The 19,772-nt window shown below is 48.9% G+C and overlaps 1 protein-coding gene across 2 annotated transcripts; it reads left to right on the top strand.

The window, feature by feature from the left end:
* Positions 1-211: 211 nt before the first annotated feature.
* tnksb (tankyrase, TRF1-interacting ankyrin-related ADP-ribose polymerase b) lies at positions 212-19,682 on the top strand. Of its 2 annotated transcripts, XM_056593259.1 has the most exons (28): positions 212-702; positions 1,537-1,761; positions 2,062-2,157; positions 2,488-2,524; positions 2,626-2,701; positions 4,326-4,346; positions 5,889-5,983; positions 6,318-6,384; positions 6,682-6,868; positions 7,322-7,443; positions 7,874-7,965; positions 8,474-8,552; positions 8,935-9,106; positions 9,374-9,453; positions 9,805-9,950; positions 10,445-10,610; positions 11,532-11,751; positions 12,125-12,234; positions 12,593-12,781; positions 13,382-13,640; positions 14,028-14,110; positions 14,529-14,649; positions 14,937-15,034; positions 15,383-15,457; positions 15,708-15,813; positions 16,050-16,236; positions 17,317-17,473; positions 17,905-19,682. In XM_056593259.1, the coding sequence occupies exons 1-28, from the start codon at positions 261-263 to the stop codon at positions 17,989-17,991; spliced, it is 3,795 nt and encodes a 1,264-aa protein (XP_056449234.1). In that variant the 5' UTR covers positions 212-260; the 3' UTR covers positions 17,992-19,682. The 2 variants fall into 2 exon arrangements, with proteins under 2 accessions (XP_056449234.1, XP_056449235.1); XM_056593260.1 differs by lacking the exon at positions 4,326-4,346.
* Positions 19,683-19,772: the final 90 nt, after the last annotated feature.

Raw genomic sequence — 19,772 nt, 5'->3', positions numbered from 1 at the left:
TGAAGTTCGGCTTTATTTGCTCCTTAATATTGATTCTTGTGTAATTGACACCATATATGTATGAACACTTATTTGGTGTTAGGCTTTTCTTAAAATAAACTGCATTCATATTAAGCACATTAAGCATATAAGTATCCCTGGACCTCTCCAGGTATATATCTGTAACCTCGTAGAAACAGCTGACAGTCTTCGTAACCGGAAGCTGCACCACTTACACAGGAAACGGGGAGGACTATTATTGTTGCCAGAGAGCTGCGATAATGGCGGTGTCTCGTCGCTCCTCGCAGCAACAGCAAAGTACCATTCAGTCCCCGCCACGGAATAGCTCTCTTATAGCCGGCCCGCCGGGCTCTCCGCCGATGGCGTTGTTGACTTCGACCACCGTACCCCCTGAAGGCGAACGGGAATGCAGCGGAGGAATGGAGATAAGTCTGGCCTCTCCGGATCTACCAGCCGCGGTCCTGGCGAGCAGTGCCAGCTCCACCACAACAACATCGGGTGGCGGTAGCAGCGTCTCGAGTCCGGGCTCCGGCTGTACGAGTCCCACGGACGGGAGCAGTGGCATCGGTGGAGCTTTCAGGGAGTTGTTCGAGGCCTGTCGGAATGGAGACGTCTCTCGGGTGAAGAGGCTCGTCGACTCGGTGAATGTAAACGCTAAGGACATGGCCGGGCGAAAATCGACCCCCCTTCATTTCGCTGCGGGTAAGCTGACGCCGTGTCGATTTATTTTCGTCGCTGATTGTGCGATATACGCGACCGCGCTAGCCATCGCCGTGTCATCTCCCTTCTGTATTGCACCCTCTTGCATCGCATGTCGATGCAGTGTTCGCAACCTTTACCCGTGGTGTACCGTGGGTTTTAAGGGTATTGTGCGGACTGGGTCTGCGTAGGCCTTGGTTTTAACAACATGCCCCCACCCATCCCTAAACAAAAGCTCCATTGGCTAGAAAATGGCAACTGTATCGTGTTGCCATGTTTCCACGCTGTTCCCGTTGAATGAACGGCATTCAGCAGGAAAACACATTTCGTCAGTGCTGTACGAAGCGGGACTATTTCCTTCGCCGATTGCACCGTATTACTGGTGGGTTATTTCCAGGTGGTTGTCTCTGTACATAACACTATAATTCATTGTAGCGTTAGGGTTTATTTACTGTTTACTGTTACGTTTTAAAAACGTACAGTGAACCGTATGCCGATGACCATAATGTGTATGTATGTACTGGTGCCTGATTGTAGACTCCACTTTACGATGTTATGTCGTTTTAATTTAGTCAACTTTGGCCCCCTAATTATTGTAGTCTAATTCATAGGGGTGGTCTGTGTTCAGCTCTAGGACCCTGAAACAGGAGACGGGCCGCTTCCAGAATTCACTGTCTTTCCGGCTGACATAAAGTATTGTCAATAAACGTTAGAAAAGTAGTGAGAATAACCCAGAACTGAAATGATGACGCAACTAAATGTATTCTCAGCGTCTCTGTTGTTTAAACACAGAGGTGCACGTGTGAATAAAATTGATATCCCCTCCTGCATCCCTAGGTTTTGGCAGAAAAGATGTGGTTGAGCATCTCTTACAGACAGGGGCCAATGTCCATGCCCGGGACGATGGAGGACTCATTCCCTTGCATAATGCCTGCTCGTTTGGCCACGCCGAGGTGGTCAGTCTCCTGTTATGCCAAGGTGCCGACCCCAACGCCCGGGATAACTGGAACTACACCCCTTTACACGAAGCTGCAATCAAGGGCAAGATAGACGTTTGCATTGGTGAGTTCTAAAGTTTAAGAATTGCCCCAAATTAATGCAACTCCTTGTGCTTCTGTCTTTGTTCAAAATTACTATTTGACTGGCTGGCGGTGTAGTATGTGTTGAAGCAAAAGGATGCTTTTGGTAAATTTCTTAATGATAATTGCTTTTGTCAGTGAAATAGATTAATAATTAGGGATTTTTACATTTAAATAATTATACTACTTGGCCTAATGAATAATGTAATGTAGTGGCTTAATGAATCCCTTTTTTTTAGAATGAAAACATCATGTTTCTCATCACGTTTTTGTCGTTGCTTAGTCCTACTGCAGCACGGAGCTGATCCTAATATCCGCAACACAGATGGTAAATCTGCCTTGGATTTGGCTGACCCCTCAGCCAAAGCTGTACTAACCGGTCAGTATCTCAACTCAAATCTTCTCCACTGTCACACTTCCAGATTTATTGTATTTTATGTAAGGTCCTATTTTGTCATCAACATATTAGGTATCCATACAAATCAGGACTGGTGTTAATGTTTCTGTTTGGCTATTAGCAAGCAAGGCTCAAAAGTTAGGTGCTATTATAAATCGTTGTGTATTTTGGCATCAAGGTTGTATGGTTAAAATAACCATCTGACAATAATTTGTTCTTGCTGACTTTTATGTCATGGGCAAACATGCAACCTATCACTATAAACAAAATCAGCATTCCTGTTAAATATACTATGTCATTATTCTGATCTAGGTGAATACAAGAAGGATGAGCTCCTGGAGGCCGCCAGGTGGGAACATGCACTAAGTTTTCCCATCACATTTTCTGTTATTGTCCACATGCTGAGCCCCTCAGAGCCACGCTGACCCATTGCTCTGGTTGTTCCCGCAGGAGTGGGAATGAGGAGAAGCTCATGGCTCTGCTTACTCCATTGAATGTCAACTGCCACGCCAGCGACGGTCGCAAGGTAAGACTTTGCCTGCCTCGACACATCACAGAACGGGTCAGGAAATACCTATCTGTAACAAATAACAAGTGTATATTAACATGTGTAATATATATATATATATAAAGCAATGTGTGTTTGATGAAAAAAAAGAACCATTTGAGTGTGGATGGATAAACAACAGTACTGAAATTTATGAAGTAATGTTGTTACTAAGAAGGATTTTTAGCAGGGGATCCCGCACATTTAGTAAACTGATGATACACGCTTCTAGTCTTAATACATGTTTTTATTTTAATAAGCTATTGAGTCTCAAACCATTTTATACAGCCTGTGGTATTCACATAACACCTCTCTTAAACTATTTGCTCTGACGTAGAATTTGTTTTGTCTTTATCATCTCCACAGTGTAGGCTCAGGTTGTCACTTTGTGTTTTTCCCTTCTGTACATAACCTCTTGAATATGGTGTTATGTGCACATATTTGTTGGGTATTGATAACTTGAAGCCCAAAGGGGTCAGTGTCATATGGTTGGCCTAACTTTCCCTTTCGGGATAATTTGCTTTTGTTAGCAAAGGTACAGAAAAGTACACTTCTTAGTTGATATTTTTAGTGCTGTTGCCACCGTTTTAAAAAGGGCCAGGTTTTTGGTTCTTGTGGTTCGACCCGTGTAGTTTCAGCAGGTCTCCCTCTGCAGTGATTTTCTCTTGTGCGTAAATGTTGACTTTTTCCACACTGAAGACTGGGACTATCTTCGAGTGGGGAATAGGAAAAGTGGTTTGTTAGTTTTGGCTCTGTGAATTTCCCTTTCGATGGCTCACGTGACTTGACGGAATAAACAAACCCAGACAAGTTGTTTTACATTTGGCAGATGTCGTCTGATTCCCAAAGTGCTGGTGATGTGCTGATTTGAATAATTTAGGACTAGCTTAAGGATTCATATTACTCGTATAACTACATTCAACCGACATTATTTATCCAGGCATTAGTGTAGATGGAATTAATTATTGAAACATGGTCTTATCAAAACATTTTACTTGGAAGAACCCGGAGACGGGTTATTTATGTTACCATAATAAATAATTGTGTATGTTTGTGTCGTATATTTAAAAAAATCCATATAAAAAAGCAAAAGTTCTGAACTCAACCCCCCTCGTGGCAATTATAAATCCCACTAGCCCGTGCCCTTCATTCAATATTGAGAAAAGATTTCTTCTTTTTTGTGTTTAGTGCAAGAGTTTAGCTTCTACATTAACTAAGTCAAACAGTTGGGCTCAGCCTCCCACCCCCCTCGCTGCAGCTCGGGTTCCAATGCAGGTCTGGGGGGAAGTGGACCCAGACCGCCATGAAAGACCCGCCCCCGGGGGTGGTCGTGGACCCAGACTGAACCACTGAGAGCCATGAACACCCCTGCTTTGTTTTATTATTTTTAGAGAGCCCAATAATAATTGTTGTAACCCCAAAGCTGTTGTACTCTGCCCTGCTCTCAATGAAGACCTAGGCCTATAGACCTAGGGCTATATACCTAGACCTGTAGACCTAGGCTTGTGTTTCAGGGAGAACTGCTGTGACCAAGATGCTATCATTTTGTAATTTTTTGTTTCGTTTTGTTTTCCGTGTGACTCTGGCAACATTTGTCGATCAGTCAACATCCCAAAAAATGCTGGTAAGTTGACCTTGATAACTGCCACTTGATTGATGCACTGTTGTGATTTTTATTTATTTTTAATTTTTTAGTCTGTTAATCCATTATGATTTGACCAATGAGCTGGCTGTCACACGTTAATTGCACACCACGGACCTTGGTGTATGGGTCACCCTCATCTTTCCCGCCCTAATGCTCGTATGTGTGTGTCTGTGAGTGTGTCTGTCTCTGTGTGTGTGTGTGTGTGTGTGTGAGGAAAGAAAGGATGGACTGTGTGGGGGACGGGAAGAGTGTGCGTGCGTGGGTGGTAGTTGCGTTGAGCGGACACCCTCCAACCGTGTTCGGCTTGGAGAGGATCGCCATATTTCTCCATCGCTTGCTCTCTCGATGCCTCTCTTCACTCTCCTGCACCCGTTCCAAATGAAACCTCCTACTCACTCACACTCGGTCTTTAGCTACTTGCTCGCCAAGCCACGGTGTCTATTCTTTATAATCATTTAATTGTATTTATGTGCTCTATGATCACTCATGCATGCTCAAAGGCCTGCACCCTGCATTGTGTCAATATGTTTAATACATTTTTATGTGGAAATGTGTGCAACCCCCCCCCCCCCCCCCCCCCTCCCCATGTTGTAACTGTACTAGTATTTGTAGTGCATATACTGTACCATTGCCTTTGGTGCTGTGCAGCCCTCAGTAATTTGACTCCCTTTGATCGTTCACATTATCCTAACACTGGATGACGCCACCTTGATTTGGTTGCCTGCTCTTTGCCCAACAGACGCCGTCAGTGTGTTGAGGTTGTCCTTTACCGTGGGCATTTTGGTTTTGATCTTCAGCCATGTGCATGGGAATTTAGAGTTAAATAGTCCCCCCCCCTCCCCCCGTTCTGCCCCATCACCCCAACCCTTTCACGGTGGAGTAGACCTGCACTTGATTTGGAGGATTAATTTGTTTGAAGAATCTGCTTTGCGGCTTCGCTTTAACTAACATCAATTTTTTTTGTCTGCTAAAAAAAACGCTTACTTACCTCATCCCTCTACGCATTCTTAAGCTTTTTTTCGCAAAGTTTTTGTTTATTTTTTTTAAATCTCCAATACCGACTAGCCGGGTCACCTCAGTTGGATTGGTTTGTTTTTTAAGAGCCCCAGTGCCCCAAGGAAAGTTTGGCTTCCATAAGGTTCTCCCTCGGTGGGTCAGTGCTAGTCGAGGTTGACGCCCCGCTGGCTCCCGTTGACAGCCAGCCCGCTGCCCAGAGTGGCTCAGCGTTTGGGGGGCAGGGCCTCCCCCCCCCCCCAGGAAAGCCTCCATCAATCCACAACCATCGTCGTCGTCGTCGTTACCATCCATCCGCAACTTACAGAGTGAAGGCTTGCGCAGCACATTGCTTCCGGCCCTAATCAGCCCCCCCACCCCCCCCCCCCCCCCCCCCCCCGCCCTTCATGCCTCCGCATCCCTTACACCCCACCTCAGACCAAAGGCAGCACCTGCCATACTCCCGCACCCCACGTGCCACTGGCGCCCTAACCAGACGAGGTGCCTGTCTCCCTCTGTCTCCCACAGTCAACGCCGCTGCACCTGGCCGCCGGGTACAACCGCGTCCGCATCGTCCAGCTCCTCCTGCAGCACGGCGCCGACGTCCACGCCAAGGACAAAGGGTGAGGCGCCTCTCTGGGTCCCTGGCGGCCCTGTTTAAACCATGTAGAGGTGTTCACATAAAGTAGGGCTGTTTTTACCGTTTTTACTTGCATTGAGATAAAATATGATCACTTTTTTTTGTTGAACCATTGGACTACTCTATTTGTATGTGGTCCGACCCTCCGGATATTGATCTGCCATAAGCCAAATATCACACTTGTCACATTAACTAAACTCTTTTTTGGGGAATTCCTGTGGTGTGAAAGGGTGTTGACCTTTTTGACCTTATGTTAGGCTAGGGACGTTTTACAATCTATGCTGACCTATCACGTCCTCTTCATCCTCCCCCAACAGAGGTCTGGTTCCACTTCACAACGCCTGCTCCTACGGTCACTTTGAGGTCACAGAGCTCCTGCTTAAAGTAAGGCCCATGTGCACGCTATCTTACAAACACTACTTACAAACACATTCCCATTATCTCATTGGATAATGGGAATGTTCTCATCCGCCATGAATGTACATAAATCACTCATTTTATAAACATTTAGTGGCCATGGGTTCATATATCCTGAGCTTTGGTTTGCCTCGGTGGAAAATCAGACACCTTAGCCTAGCATTGTTAATGGCGTTCTCTACCCGTTGAGCCACTCGGGACCACAGAGCATGAACATCACATGGCCCGACCTATCTCTTAACACTTATGTTCTGTCCCCCGTAGCACGGGGCCTGTGTCAACGCCATGGACCTGTGGCAGTTCACGCCGCTGCACGAGGCCGCCTCCAAGAACCGCGTGGAGGTGTGCTCGCTCCTGCTGAGCCACGGCGCGGACCCCACCCTGCTCAACTGCCACAGCAAGAGCGCCGTGGACATGGCCCCCACCCCGGAGCTCAAGGAGAGACTCACCTGTGAGCATGTGCACACACACACTGTAATGTCTATCCTGCAGAAGGGGTGGTAATCATTCGGTATCTCACAATCTAGATTAAAAATGGATTATGTTTCGGGACATTGTGTACTAATTTCAGGATCAAGTCCGCTGTGTGCTAAGAAAGGACGTGGGGTAAATGATTGCATGAAAGCAGAGAAGAAGATTATTGATTAGAAAAAGTAATTACGATGAATCGTAAAAATCTAAACACAATGGATGAATTAAGACAGGGAAATAAATAAAGTAAAGAATAACATAATTCAGAAATGATAGAAGATTGATATGTGATTATTATACCCCTACCCTGCTGACATTTTGTACAAAACGCGTATAAATGACTCAGAAAAAGAATCCTCATCAGTTTTTCATGGCAGTATGTTTGAGGCCCACTTACAATTGTACATCTCTCTGTCTTTTCCGTGACTTGTAGACGAGTTCAAAGGTCACTCGCTGCTCCAGGCAGCGCGGGAGGCCGACATGGCCAAGGTAAAGAAGACCCTGGCCCTGGAGATCATCAGCTTCAAGCACCCCCAGACCAACGAGACGGCCCTGGTAGGAAGCACCCTTTGTCCCGACGCACTGTGCGAATTAGAAAGCACCGCCAGGCCAACAAGAAAGCCCTTGGAGGAAGCACCCTTTATTCCAACGCACCCTTTATCCCAACGTACTGTTGATATTAGAAAGCACCCCCAGACCAATGAGACCGCCCTGGTAGACACTAGCCTGTATCCCATCGCACTGTTGGAACTCGATAGCAAAGTTTGTGTTACAGCATGATTTCTGGATTTTTAGATTTGCTGTATTGAAATGATTTAGATTGAGACGTCATTGGTCCCTTTGCGCAGCCAATGCGCCTCAGTGTTAAAAAAATGAAGGTTTAATTAACGTGCTCGGAGGAGTAGATTATCACAAAGAGACTCCTGGCAAATCCTAATCCTGTGTGTTGACCCGAGTGTTGACGTACTGCTCCTGTGTTTCACAGCATTGTGCGGTGGCCTCCCCTCACCCCAAGCGCAAACAGGTGACCGAGCTGTTGCTGCGCAAGGGAGCCAACATCAACGAGAAGAACAAAGAGTAAGAACAGCCAATCATGAGACGGCTGCTATCTGCCAGGATAATAGTGTGCCGGTGGACTGGATTCTCCTCCAAGGGAAACCGCTCCCCACGGACGTTTGGGTGGTGGTTGGCTTGACTCGGGGAAACCGCAATTCAAACCTGATACAGGGCTCCTTTGATGCAAGATCAAACAGCTGCTGTAACTATGTTGCTAGCGAGCTTAGATGCTTCTGGCTAGATTAGACACGGTTGTAGTTAAGTCACCGCGGTTGTTTTTGCATACAAGCCCTTTTTGGCAACAGCAAATTTAATTGGTTAAATTAACACACATGGCGTTATAACGAAACAACATAAAATGTAAGCCCTAGCATTTCAGCAAAATTAAAACAATATAAAATTGGAACTATTGACAACTGATTTGTCTGATAAGCCGTAATGTAAGCCTTTATTTTTTTTAAGTGTTGACTTTGCCTCATCTCAACGCCTTGACCCGTGGGCTCTGATCACTCCCTTCCTTGTGTTGCAGCTTCATGACGCCGCTTCACGTTGCCGCTGAGAGGGCGCACAACGACATCCTGGAGGTCCTGCAGAAGCATGGAGCCAAGGTACCGGCCCGTACCCTGTTCACCACGCGTTGACCCTGGCTAGCCTCTCGTTACAGACGCACAGCTACGGAGGGATGAGAACGTATACCGTCGTAGCACTCGGGGCATTAACGATGTGTGCCAATTTGAAATCAACCTTCATCTTGTTCTGCACATCCTCTAATAGAAAATAGTACAACTAAGGCACACAAGAACAACTTTGATTTGAGCCCAGCATGGTTTTCCCTTACTCCGCTAAATCATTAACCTGTTTGGTGAAGTACATCACCAACGATGGGCAATACAAACCTAATTGTAAATCATCACCTCGATCCTCATTCCTGAACCAGTCCTGCGTTGCTAAAGGCCTCTCTGTTGCCCCTCTCTCCCCCCGCGCCACCAGGTCAACGCGGTGGACACGCTGGGGCAGACCTCCCTCCACCGGGCGGCGCTGGCGGGCCACATCCAGACCTGCAGGCTGCTGCTGAGCTACGGCGCCGACCCCTCCATCGTGTCCCTGCAGGGCTTCACTGCTGCCCAGATGGGCAACGAGGCGGTGCAGCAGATCCTCAACGGTAAGCCCTGGTCTGGGGGGGGAGCCCCTCCCAGCGCAGAAAGGCCCTGGGCTTGATTCCCCATATGCTCCACAATCTACCTGACTGTAGCTAACCTAGAATCAGCAGAAAGACGAGCAATTCACTGAGTTGAGTATGTTTGTTTTTGCTAAATGGAAAAAGTAGTAAATGGTATAAACTTGCCGATCTCTAACGGTGTGTTGACGCTGCTCAAGACGTTTGGTTAACGAATGGTAGCTGATGATTGCTATGTCTTTGTTCCTCCAGAGAACGTCCCCACCCGTAACTCCGACGTGGACTATCGGTTCCTGGAGGCGGCCAAAGCCGGTGACCTGGACACGGTGCAGGTATGTCCTCTGGCTGAGTGGCCGGGCACTCCTCCTCTGCTGGCCTTCTTACACTGTAATATACTGTAGTCCATTACACATCACGCACTGTGGCTTGATTGCCAGGAAGTTTAAGGATTTTGGATGGTGGTAATATACAGAAACTGAAAAATAAAACCCTTTTTCTAAATTGATATTTCATTAGGAGCGCTTCACTGGAGAGCTCTTCAGCTCTCCGGTGAAGTGCATCTCATGAAATATCAATCCCATTTTTAGAAATATTTAAATGAGCTCATCCAGACCACACTGCGGAATACATCCGAATCACAGGGTGTGTGTTAATCATAGTGCGTGTGTCTCTGTGCACGGCAGCAACTGTGCACGCCGCAGAACGTCAACTGCCGAGACCTGGAGGGGCGCCACTCCACGCCGCTCCACTTTGCCGCCGGCTACAACCGCGTGGCGGTGGTGGAGTACCTGCTGCACCACGGCGCCGACGTCCACGCCAAAGACAAGGGGTGAGCGCCACAGAGGGTTTAGTTCTTCTTCTTATTGTGTTATAATACAACACAATATATAGCATTTGGTGAAATGGGCTGCATTTGTTTAGCGTTTTTTTTTTTGTAACCAGTGGCCACCCAAAGCGCTTTACAATGTAGCCTGACATTCTTACACACATTCCCACACCGACTGCGGCGTCAGCCATGCGAGGCGACAGCCAGCTCGTCGGGGAGCCGTCAGTTAGGTGCCTTGCTCAAGGACACCTCGACGCTAGGAGGAGGTTTTTACCACCAAGGCTGTCAATCAGACGTTTAATTAATTTCCGGGCTGTCCTACGTACCCCAACAACCGTCTGACAAATGTTGCCGCAAGACTGTCAAACTTCACACACAACAGTTTGTCATCTGGGATCCATTTCCGGGACGCGCTCCAAACATTAGGAGGGATAAGTATATTTATGTGTCCATGTAGATCCTCATCCTAACATCCATACCCCTAACCCCCACCCCAGCGGTCTGGTGCCCCTCCACAACGCGTGCTCCTACGGCCACTACGAGGTGGCGGAGCTCCTGGTCCGGCACGGGGCCTCGGTCAACGTGGCCGACCTCTGGAAGTTCACCCCGCTGCACGAGGCCGCCGCCAAGGGGAAGTACGAGATCTGCAAGCTGCTGCTCAAGGTGAGGCCCGGGGTCACTGGGCCAGCCCCCAGGTCCACAGGCGACCTCCTCTAGTGCCGCTTTTCCACCGCACATGTAGCTCGACTCGACACGACACGACTCGACACGGTAGCAGCGCGGGTGCTTTTCCACCGCAAATAGTACCTCCGGGACGTGGGCGGGGTCGTCTGCGCGAAAGGGCCGTGACGTATTTTTGTACGCGACGCAAACAACACCTACGTAACCCACACATGGACAGAACCCACATAACAACAATGGAGAACATCGATGCGATGGTATTCGTGTTCGTATTATTAGCTGGCATGTTGAAGAAGTGGAATATGTTGGCTGCGGCGCTACTATGGCTGTTCTATCGTTACCAGCATGGTTGCCATGTCGCTCTCGTGACTTCGTCACACTCTCTGGCCAATCAGTGGCCGGCCGTCTGCCGACGTCACCTTTTAGCATCGGCTCAGCCGCTTGGAACCTAGAGCGAGGCGGTACTAGAAAAAGCAGCCACTTGAGGTACTAGATCGCGGTGGAAACGCAAAAAAGGCGAGCTGAGTCGAGTCGTGTCGAGCTGGTACCATGCAGTGGAAAAGCGGCATAGGTATCCTGGGGATACCCCCCCCCCCCCCCCCCCTTACCGGCTCCTGAATGTTCCCGGGTTCCAGTTTGTTACCGAGGTGCTTTGGAGCCGAACGAGAGCTTCTGGATTTATTGAGGAGCGGATAATCTTCCCGTTCGCACATTTCCTTAAGATGGAGAATGAGCCCCCGCTAGCATGAAAATCTAAATGAAAACCCACTTCAATCAACTGATTCTCCTATCATCAATCAGGGCCGTGTTCTTTGTCAGAAGAACGACCGGCCTAGACTTCACATTTGGCAATGAAACCCTTTGTGCACACATTAATAAAACACTTCACCCCCCCACATCCAGCACGGAGCGGACCCCACCAAGAAGAACCGTGACGGCAACATGCCCCTGGACATGGTGAAGGACGGGGACACGGACATCCAGGACCTGCTGCGCGGCGACGCCGCTCTGCTGGACGCCGCCAAGAAGGGCTGCCTGGCCCGCGTGCAGAAGCTCTGCTCCCCGGAGAACATCAACTGCAGGGACACGCAGGGCCGCAACTCCACCCCGCTGCACCTCGCAGGTACGTCAGGGGGGGCCCCCCGGCTGGGCCCAGCGGGCCGATGGGTCGGAGGTCATGGCGGCAGGGTTGTTGAATGTGTTGGGGAGAACGGTGTATGGTTTGTTGTGTTGTCGATAAAGTATTTGTTCATGCCTTCAAACGGTGTGACTGAATGTGTTCAACGCGTTCTGTGATGTTGCTTATTGAACGGCTACAGGGATCAAGGTTAATTTTCCAGCAGACAAGTAGAGAATTCAGTGTTTTGTTTTTCTCTTTACTGGCACTGAAATCACAAACCTTGCATATTCCACCTTTGACTTTAAAAAGCGTGTATTTTCGCAAAATGCTGATGCTGTAGCTCCAAGTTCAAAGAGTGTATGCGTGTGTTCCACAGCCGGCTACAACAACCTGGAGGTGGCAGAGTACCTGCTGGAGCACGGGGCCGACGTCAACGCCCAGGACAAGGGGGGCCTCATCCCCCTACACAACGCCGCCTCCTACGGGGTGAGGTCCCACCGCACCATGTACCCCACTAGGCTAGCCTAATGCTACAATGAGACTTGTGTCATTGTAGCATGATATCCACCTCCACAAACCTTTTAAAACGTGTCCTCGCCTTCAGTTTAATAAACAATGTCTGCGTCGCCCACACGCACAAGCCAACACGACCGCATGAAAAACTATTCAACAAGGCTGCCAGAACAAATTAAAAATAATTATAGCATTATGACTAATACTATGACAATAACATGATAGCAATTATACTGTAGACAAGCCACACCTAGTTATCAAATCGCGTGTCGCGTTGTGCCCCCCCCGTCTGCTCCTCTGACCTCCGTCTCGTCCCCCCCCCCCCCGGCAGCACGTGGACATCGCGGCGCTGCTCATCAAGTACAACACGTGCGTGAACGCCACGGACAAGTGGGCCTTTACGCCGCTCCATGAGGCGGCCCAGAAGGGCCGCACGCAGCTGTGTGCCCTGCTGCTGGCGCACGGCGCCGACCCCACCATGAAGAACCAGGAGGGGCAGACGGCCCTGGACCTGGCCACGGTAGGCACCGGCACCCCACTGCCCCCCTAGAGGGCCCCGGAGAGACCCTGGTCCAGCACAAACATGTCCTAGCAGTGCTAGGGCCTAACGATAATGGGTTGGTTCTACCGATCCAACCGAGAGAGAGAGAGAGAGAGGAAGCCGCTAAATGGAAGACCTGCTTTATGAGTATTTATAGTGCAAAAAAAAATTACATTTAAATTAAGGGAATGTAGCAGACGCATTCATCCAAAGCAATAAGTACATTTGTCAGAAGAAAGAGAAACAACAATGTTTCGCTGTCGGTACGGTGAAGATGTTCATAGAAACAAGTGCCAGGCACTTACAAATGCCAGTTTAACCCATTCTCCGTAGACAACAAAGATTGCAAGGATAAGACGCTACACATAAAAAATTGTTTAAGTGCCAGCTATTGAAGAAAGAAGTATTAAGTACTTGAAGTATGGGTTACAACCCTGTTCTTGGAGTTGGATAGTGTCTCGCCTAGCCTTGTAATGCTAGCTGCACTGCTCCCCTTTCAGACCCACGTAAGCCACACTCCTGCCCGCCTGGATCCTGACGTCTCTCGTCTGTTTGTCCGTCTGTGTCTCTGTCCCGTAGGCGGACGACATCCGGGCCCTCCTGACGGACGCCATGCCTCCGGACGCCCTGCCCAGCTGCTTCAAGCCCCAGGCCACGGTGGTCAGTGCCTCGGTCATCTCCCCGGCCTCCACGCCCTCCTGCCTGTCGGCGGCCAGCAGCATGGACAACCTGTCGGGCCCGCTGGGCGACCTGGCCGGGGCGGCAGGGGCCTCGGGGGGCAGCGGCGCCTCCGGGGTGGCTGACGGCGCCTCGGGCTCGGACCGAAAGGACGGAGAGAGTGAGTGGGGGCTCTGGTTCAGGGCGGCCATGGCGGCACTCACTACCAATAGATGGGCCTGTTGATGTTTATGGTGGGAAGTGTGTCGAGGAATGGGAAAACACTCAAGGCAGCACGCGGCTCGATCTGAGAGGTTTTGAGGTCACTTGATTCGGATATGTTGGTAAAAATTGTAAGGATAAAAATGTACGATTTTTTTATTAAAAAAAAAAAAAACACTGCACATAAGGTCAAATTTGACATACCAGTGTCTTGAAAAGGTCAGTATGCTCCAACCAGGCTTGCGGTGATCCTCAAAGACGGTTATGGATTCTGTGGTGGTTTGGACGCTGTGGAGGATGTGGTGTGGTGTGCTGTGATAACCTGGTCTTTTGGTCTGCGTTGCAGTGGCGATGCTGGACATGAACATCAGCCAGTTCCTGAAGACCCTGGGCCTGGAACACCTCAGGGACATCTTTGAGAGGGAACAGGTCAGCCCAGCTCACCCAGCCTCCGACACATTCATCATCCTCTCTAGGAAAGGATGACCATCCCATCCGTTTTTAATGGTTGTTTTATAGGACCATGATTCACTTTAAAGCCATATTGACTGGCTGTGTTCTATTCGAGTCAAATACGGATATTTAATTTTACATTGGGTACCAGATTAATTCATAGTTAATTTCGACCCATCTCCTGGCTGTAGGACTACTGTGACTAAATATACCAGTTTCTTTGGCTTCAAGTCTGTAAAAGCTTTAAATTTGTCTTCTTGGGATTCTGAACGATTTACTAAACTATGAACTCCTCTGTTTCTCTCCGTCTCTGTCTGTGCGTCTCTCTGTCTGTGTGTGCGTCTGTGTGGGCGTCTCTCTGTGTCTGTGTGCATCTCTCCATCTCTCTCCTCAGATCACGCTGGACGTGCTGGCAGACATGGGCCACGAGGAGCTGAAGGAGATCGGGATCAACGCCTACGGCCATCGCCACAAGCTCATCAAGGGCATCGAGCGGCTGCTGGGCGGCCAGCAAGGTGAGGCGCGGGCCGTCCATCTCTCCGGGCTCGTCCTGAATCAGCCTCCACACCACAGTCTCACACACGTCCATGTGCACGGCCCACTAGGGAGAGTATCGATGTGTCTGGATGCCTTCCTCCAGTGGTTAAATGGATTCTTCAGGGTCACTGTGCAGATCAATGCATCTTTTAGTTGCATCCCTTTTTTTTATTTATTGTTTTGTAACCCTAAGGTCACATGTCTTCTTTCAGCCTATCGCGTTCCCCATTGTGACTTAACAGTGTTTCTCTTTTCTGGGGTCTAGGTGCCAACCCCTACCTGACATTCCACTGTGCCAACCAGGGCACGGTCCTGATCGACCTGGCCTCCGATGACAAGGAGTGCCAGTCTGTGGAGGAGGAGGTGGGTTGGAGCGCTCACACATTCAGGGAAAAACACATGGACTACCTTCTGGTACTCCTCTAGTCCAGTTTATATCTGTATAAACTGGACTCTGTACTCTGGTTTCTGTATAAATACTTTAATAACATGGGTAACTCTCTAAAAAAAGGCTAAACCACACCTTCTAAAAAGTCTTGTCAACTGATTTGTCTATGCCAGTGACTGATCATACTGATCATCTTACACTATTATGTCTAGTGCCCCCCGGTGGTCAAAGTCTGTCAAAGTACACTATCTGGTTCTTTTTTGTCTTCCTCCCTGAGATCAAATCAGTGGCTGCTGCTAAGTGTGTGCGTGTTTGTGTTTCAGATGCAAAGCACTATCCGAGAGCACAGAGACGGGGGCAACGCAGGGGGCGTTTTCAGCCGTTACAACATCATCAAGGTCCTTACTTCTACAATCACCATTTAGTTCCACTTCCTGTTTCCCTTAGCTTACATCTAGGCTCTTCTGATTGGTCCATGAGCTAGGATGCTGGTTCAATACGCATCTTGTTGTCTACGAGTTGAGTGGGTCATAAAATAAAGGCTGCGTCAGCTTTTATTTCAAGTCCAAACCCAACGACAAATGTCAGCGGCGAGGCCCGCCCGTCTCACAGTGTTTGTCCTGACCGGTGTCTCTTGCCCTCCCACAGATCCAGAAGGTGGTGAACAAGAAGCTGCGGGAGCGCTACACCCACCGGCAGAAGGAGATCGCCGACGAGAACCACAACCACCACAATGAGCGCATGCTCTTCCACGGTAACCAAGGCTAGTTTCCTTCCCTCGGACGCTCGCTCGCTTCCTTCCCTTGATTCCTAGGCTCCTTCTCATGCACCCCCCCCCCCCCCCCCCCCCAAGTTCCATCTCTTGAAACCCTAGGCCCCTGCTCCACATACCCGACCCCTCCTCAGGTCTGAATGAAAGCCACACCACAGTCGCAGGCAAAGCATATAACCGGCGGCGCCGCGACTAACCGCACCCCCTCCCCCCGCCAGGCTCCCCCTTCATCAACGCCATCATCCACAAGGGCTTTGACGAGCGGCACGCCTACATCGGGGGCATGTTCGGCGCCGGGATCTACTTCGCCGAGAACTCGTCAAAGAGCAACCAGTACGTGTACGGCATCGGCGGCGGCACGGGCTGCCCCACGCACAAAGACCGCTCCTGCTATCTCTGCCACAGGTCAGTGCCCACCGTCGACCGCTGACGCACCGGTGTGGTTGTTCCCGCACAGGGTCCTCTGTGCGCGCACGTCCTTCAATGTCGGAATCTGCATAAAATCGAATATAGGTTACTATTAGCCTAATGTACTGGGATATAGGTAATTATACTTAACGATAGTTCATCTATGGAGTTAGACGTGGCCGGTCTCTGTGGAGACACAGCTCCGGTGTCTTTTGCCGCTTTTCCACTGCATGGTACCAGCTCGACACGATTCAACTCGACTCAGCTCGCATTTTTTGCGTTTCTACCGCGAAAACATGGTATCTGGTACCTGAAGTGGCTGCTTTTTCTAGTACCGCCTCGCTCTAGGTTCAAAGCGGCTGAGCCGATGCTAAAAGGTGACGTCGGCAGACGGCCGGCCACTGATTGGCCAGAGAGTGTGACGAAGTCACGAGAGCGACATGGCAACCATGCTGGTAACAGCCATAGCAGCGCCGCAGCCAACATATTCCACTTCTTCAACTTCTTCAACATGCCAGCTAATAATAGTAATGTTATCGATGTCCTCCATTGTTGTTATGTGGGTTCTGTCCATGTGTGGGTTGCGTAGGTGTTGTTTGCGTCGCGTACAAAAATACGTCACGGCCCTTTCGCGCAGCCGACCCCGCCCACGTCCAGGAGGTACTATTTGCGGTGGAAAACGACCCGTGCTGCTACCGTGTCGAGTCGAGTCGAGCTACATGTGCGGTGGAAAAGCGGCATTTGTAGGTTTTTCAGTTAAAAATCACTAATGTCCTTAAAGCACATAAAGTCTGCAGTAAGTGCTCTGCAATAAAGCGATCTGAAGCGGGTAGCAAAAGATGGACTCAGCGATCCGATTCAACATGGGTCCAGCTGTGTTAGCTGCTGAAACCTGACCGGGCGTCACCCCACTCCTACGCCATCCTTTCAGGCTTCTGCTAGACAAACCGCTAGAATTGAATTGGGAATAGTCCTATTAATTCCCCACACCCCTTCAGTACCCAGTGTTTAACCTTTACTCCTCCCACTCTCTCCACATCCCCCTCCTGTGTGCGCCGTCCCCCTCTGCCCCCACAGACAGATGCTGTTCTGCCGGGTGACCCTGGGGAAGTCCTTCCTCCAATTCAGCGCCATGAAGATGGCCCACGCCCCCCCCGGACACCACTCTGTGATTGGCCGGCCCAGCGTCAACGGCCTGGCCTACGCCGAGTACGTCATCTACCGCGGAGAGCAGGTACGGTGACGCGCGGCGCCTCGTGACGGGGAACAGTGGACACTTAAGACCACGCTCTTCCCCGACCCACGCCACTTTGTTATTTGTACAGTACGTTGTGTAAATATGTTCAATGCCTTTGGACTTTTCTCGCACCATGTTTTATTTTGATATGGTCCATGTCCAGAATATAACCATCCATCATTTTTGCTCGACCCTTCTCGCGTTGTTGATGCATTTAGTAATTAGGCAGTTTGCCATCAATCGACCACCATCCACCAGTCTCATTCTTACAACCTTGGATTTAGCACTTCATATCTACCAGCGAGAGTGGTTGAATTGAACAAACGTGTCATGGCTGATTTCCATCTGGACATCGACCATGTCAACAAGGCGTCCTGTACATGCTCCTCAGAGGCCTCAACAGTGCTAATTCTGTGTGTTTCTTTCAGGCCTTCCCGGAGTACCTCATCACCTACCAGATCCTTAAGCCAGAGAGCACACCACAGGCTGCAGCAGCAGCCGAGCAGAAGTCCTAGTCACGCACAAACACACGAGCGCACACAGGCGCCCTACACACACGCGCTTCCCAAATGCGCTACACAAACACACACCCACGTGCTACACAAGGACGCTATACCCTGTCGGTTTGCGCAATAGTTTTTTCAACCTTTTATTTTATTATGAAAATGCTTAATAAGCACCCTTCCCTCTATTTGCAACACATACTTCAATTCAGCTCTGTCCCAGTACAGAACATGTTATATTCCCAGTACGCTACAAGGTAAATAATACAATGTATATCCCAATACAGTACAGGGTATACATTACATGGTATATCTCAGTACAGTACAAGGTGTATATAGTAGATGGTATATCTCAGTAAAATACATGGTCTGTATTACATGATGACCCATGGGATAATAATAATTTCCTACTCCTGGTGATGACACGTCAGATTCCAAGCTGACGGTTGTTTTTGTTAGCGTTGGCATGTGCTACAGATGCATGTATGGCCCAATAGCCTGCATGGGTTCCTCTACTGCCCCTCCCCCTACCCGTCACTCTCCACCAATCACAAATCAACCACTACATCAGCAAGGACGCTTGCCAAGACCATGAAGTGTTTGTCTTTATTTTCCTTTAGTGACAATCCACTCCAAAATTATCTCCTTGCCTTGTTATTATGAACACACACACACGCGCACACATATACACACAGCATTGTGTGTCGAGATGGGACACACAACCACGCACTACTGCCCCTGGATCAGATGGACAGACGTCTTGGCTCCTCCTGTACAAAGCATCCTCTTGTGACTGTGTTTTTAACGCTAACAAGTAACGCAACACGCACCAGCACAGACGACGACGACATAGTTCTACTGTACATACGGCTTCTCACGCGATTCACATGTTATTATGCAGCCAGTCTGACGGTCATTGTCTTTTCTTCAAGGTAATTCATTCAGGGGTGTACATTGTTGCAGTTGGAACTTTAAAGGCTTATAGTTGTGCAAGCCCCTTGTGTGATCAAGAGAGAAGGCGTGTATTCCTGTAGGAGACCGGAAGGCCGTGAAGGAGTGTGAACGTTTAGAGTGCATTGTGAGGGCTCATCACCATTAAATAAGCATATAAAACCTGAACAAAAGGCAACTCAAACGCTTAGTAATGCATCGTATTGCACGCCATGCATTGTAAATGTGTATTTATACCAATGCAAAGAGCTATCGGCAGAGAAGCTGTATGAACGGCGTGGAGTTAATATTATTGCGTGTGTATGTGAGGGTATCATATCATGTCGAGTACAGACTGCAGTGCACCCCTGCTTTGTTTTTTTTAACGATGCCTTTTTGTTGTACCTACTATACATAAGCAGGCGACCCCTGGGTGCTGCTCCTATGGTCAGTATGGCTCATGAGAGCTCCCCCCCGCCTTCATCAGCCCACCTGGGTCTCACTCCCACACGTATGGATTTGCACTTAGAAAACCTATTTAAGTTATTTTGAAATTAATTCTCAAGATGTTACCTTAATTCTCGAGGGTGGGGCCTTGTGTAGTTTTCTTTTATTTTGATGTACAGGTTGTGTAAATGGATGTGTATAACTGTCGATGTTTAACAGAAAACTTGTTGCGAACTGTAAATTACATTTTCTTTCATGCCTTTATCTCCCCTTTTTTCTTTTTTGAATAAACGTCCCAGTAACAGCCTGTTATTTTTATTTCAGTGTGAACCTTGATTATTTTATTTTATTTAGTTTCGTGAGTTAATGAAAGTAGTCTTGCATTGGTTCTGTAAACCACTAGCTATCAACATGAA

Source organism: Gadus chalcogrammus, chromosome 6 (assembly GCF_026213295.1).
Source record: "Gadus chalcogrammus isolate NIFS_2021 chromosome 6, NIFS_Gcha_1.0, whole genome shotgun sequence".
NCBI classification, from domain to species: domain Eukaryota; kingdom Metazoa; phylum Chordata; class Actinopteri; order Gadiformes; family Gadidae; genus Gadus; species Gadus chalcogrammus.
Note: the sequence above shows the minus strand (reverse complement) of the source record. Positions and strands in the feature narration are given on the sequence as shown.

Bases quoted from the DNA above. Each gene is read 5' to 3' on its own strand.
- tnksb (XM_056593259.1), top strand. From the start codon at position 261: ATGGCGGTGTCTCGTCGCTCCTCGCAGCAACAGCAAAGTACCATTCAG. The intron at 5,984-6,317 runs GTGAGGCGCCTC...CTCCCCCAACAG, and splicing joins GTCCACGCCAAGGACAAAGG to AGGTCTGGTTCCACTTCACA. The intron at 7,444-7,873 runs GTAGGAAGCACC...TGTGTTTCACAG, and splicing joins AGACCAACGAGACGGCCCTG to CATTGTGCGGTGGCCTCCCC.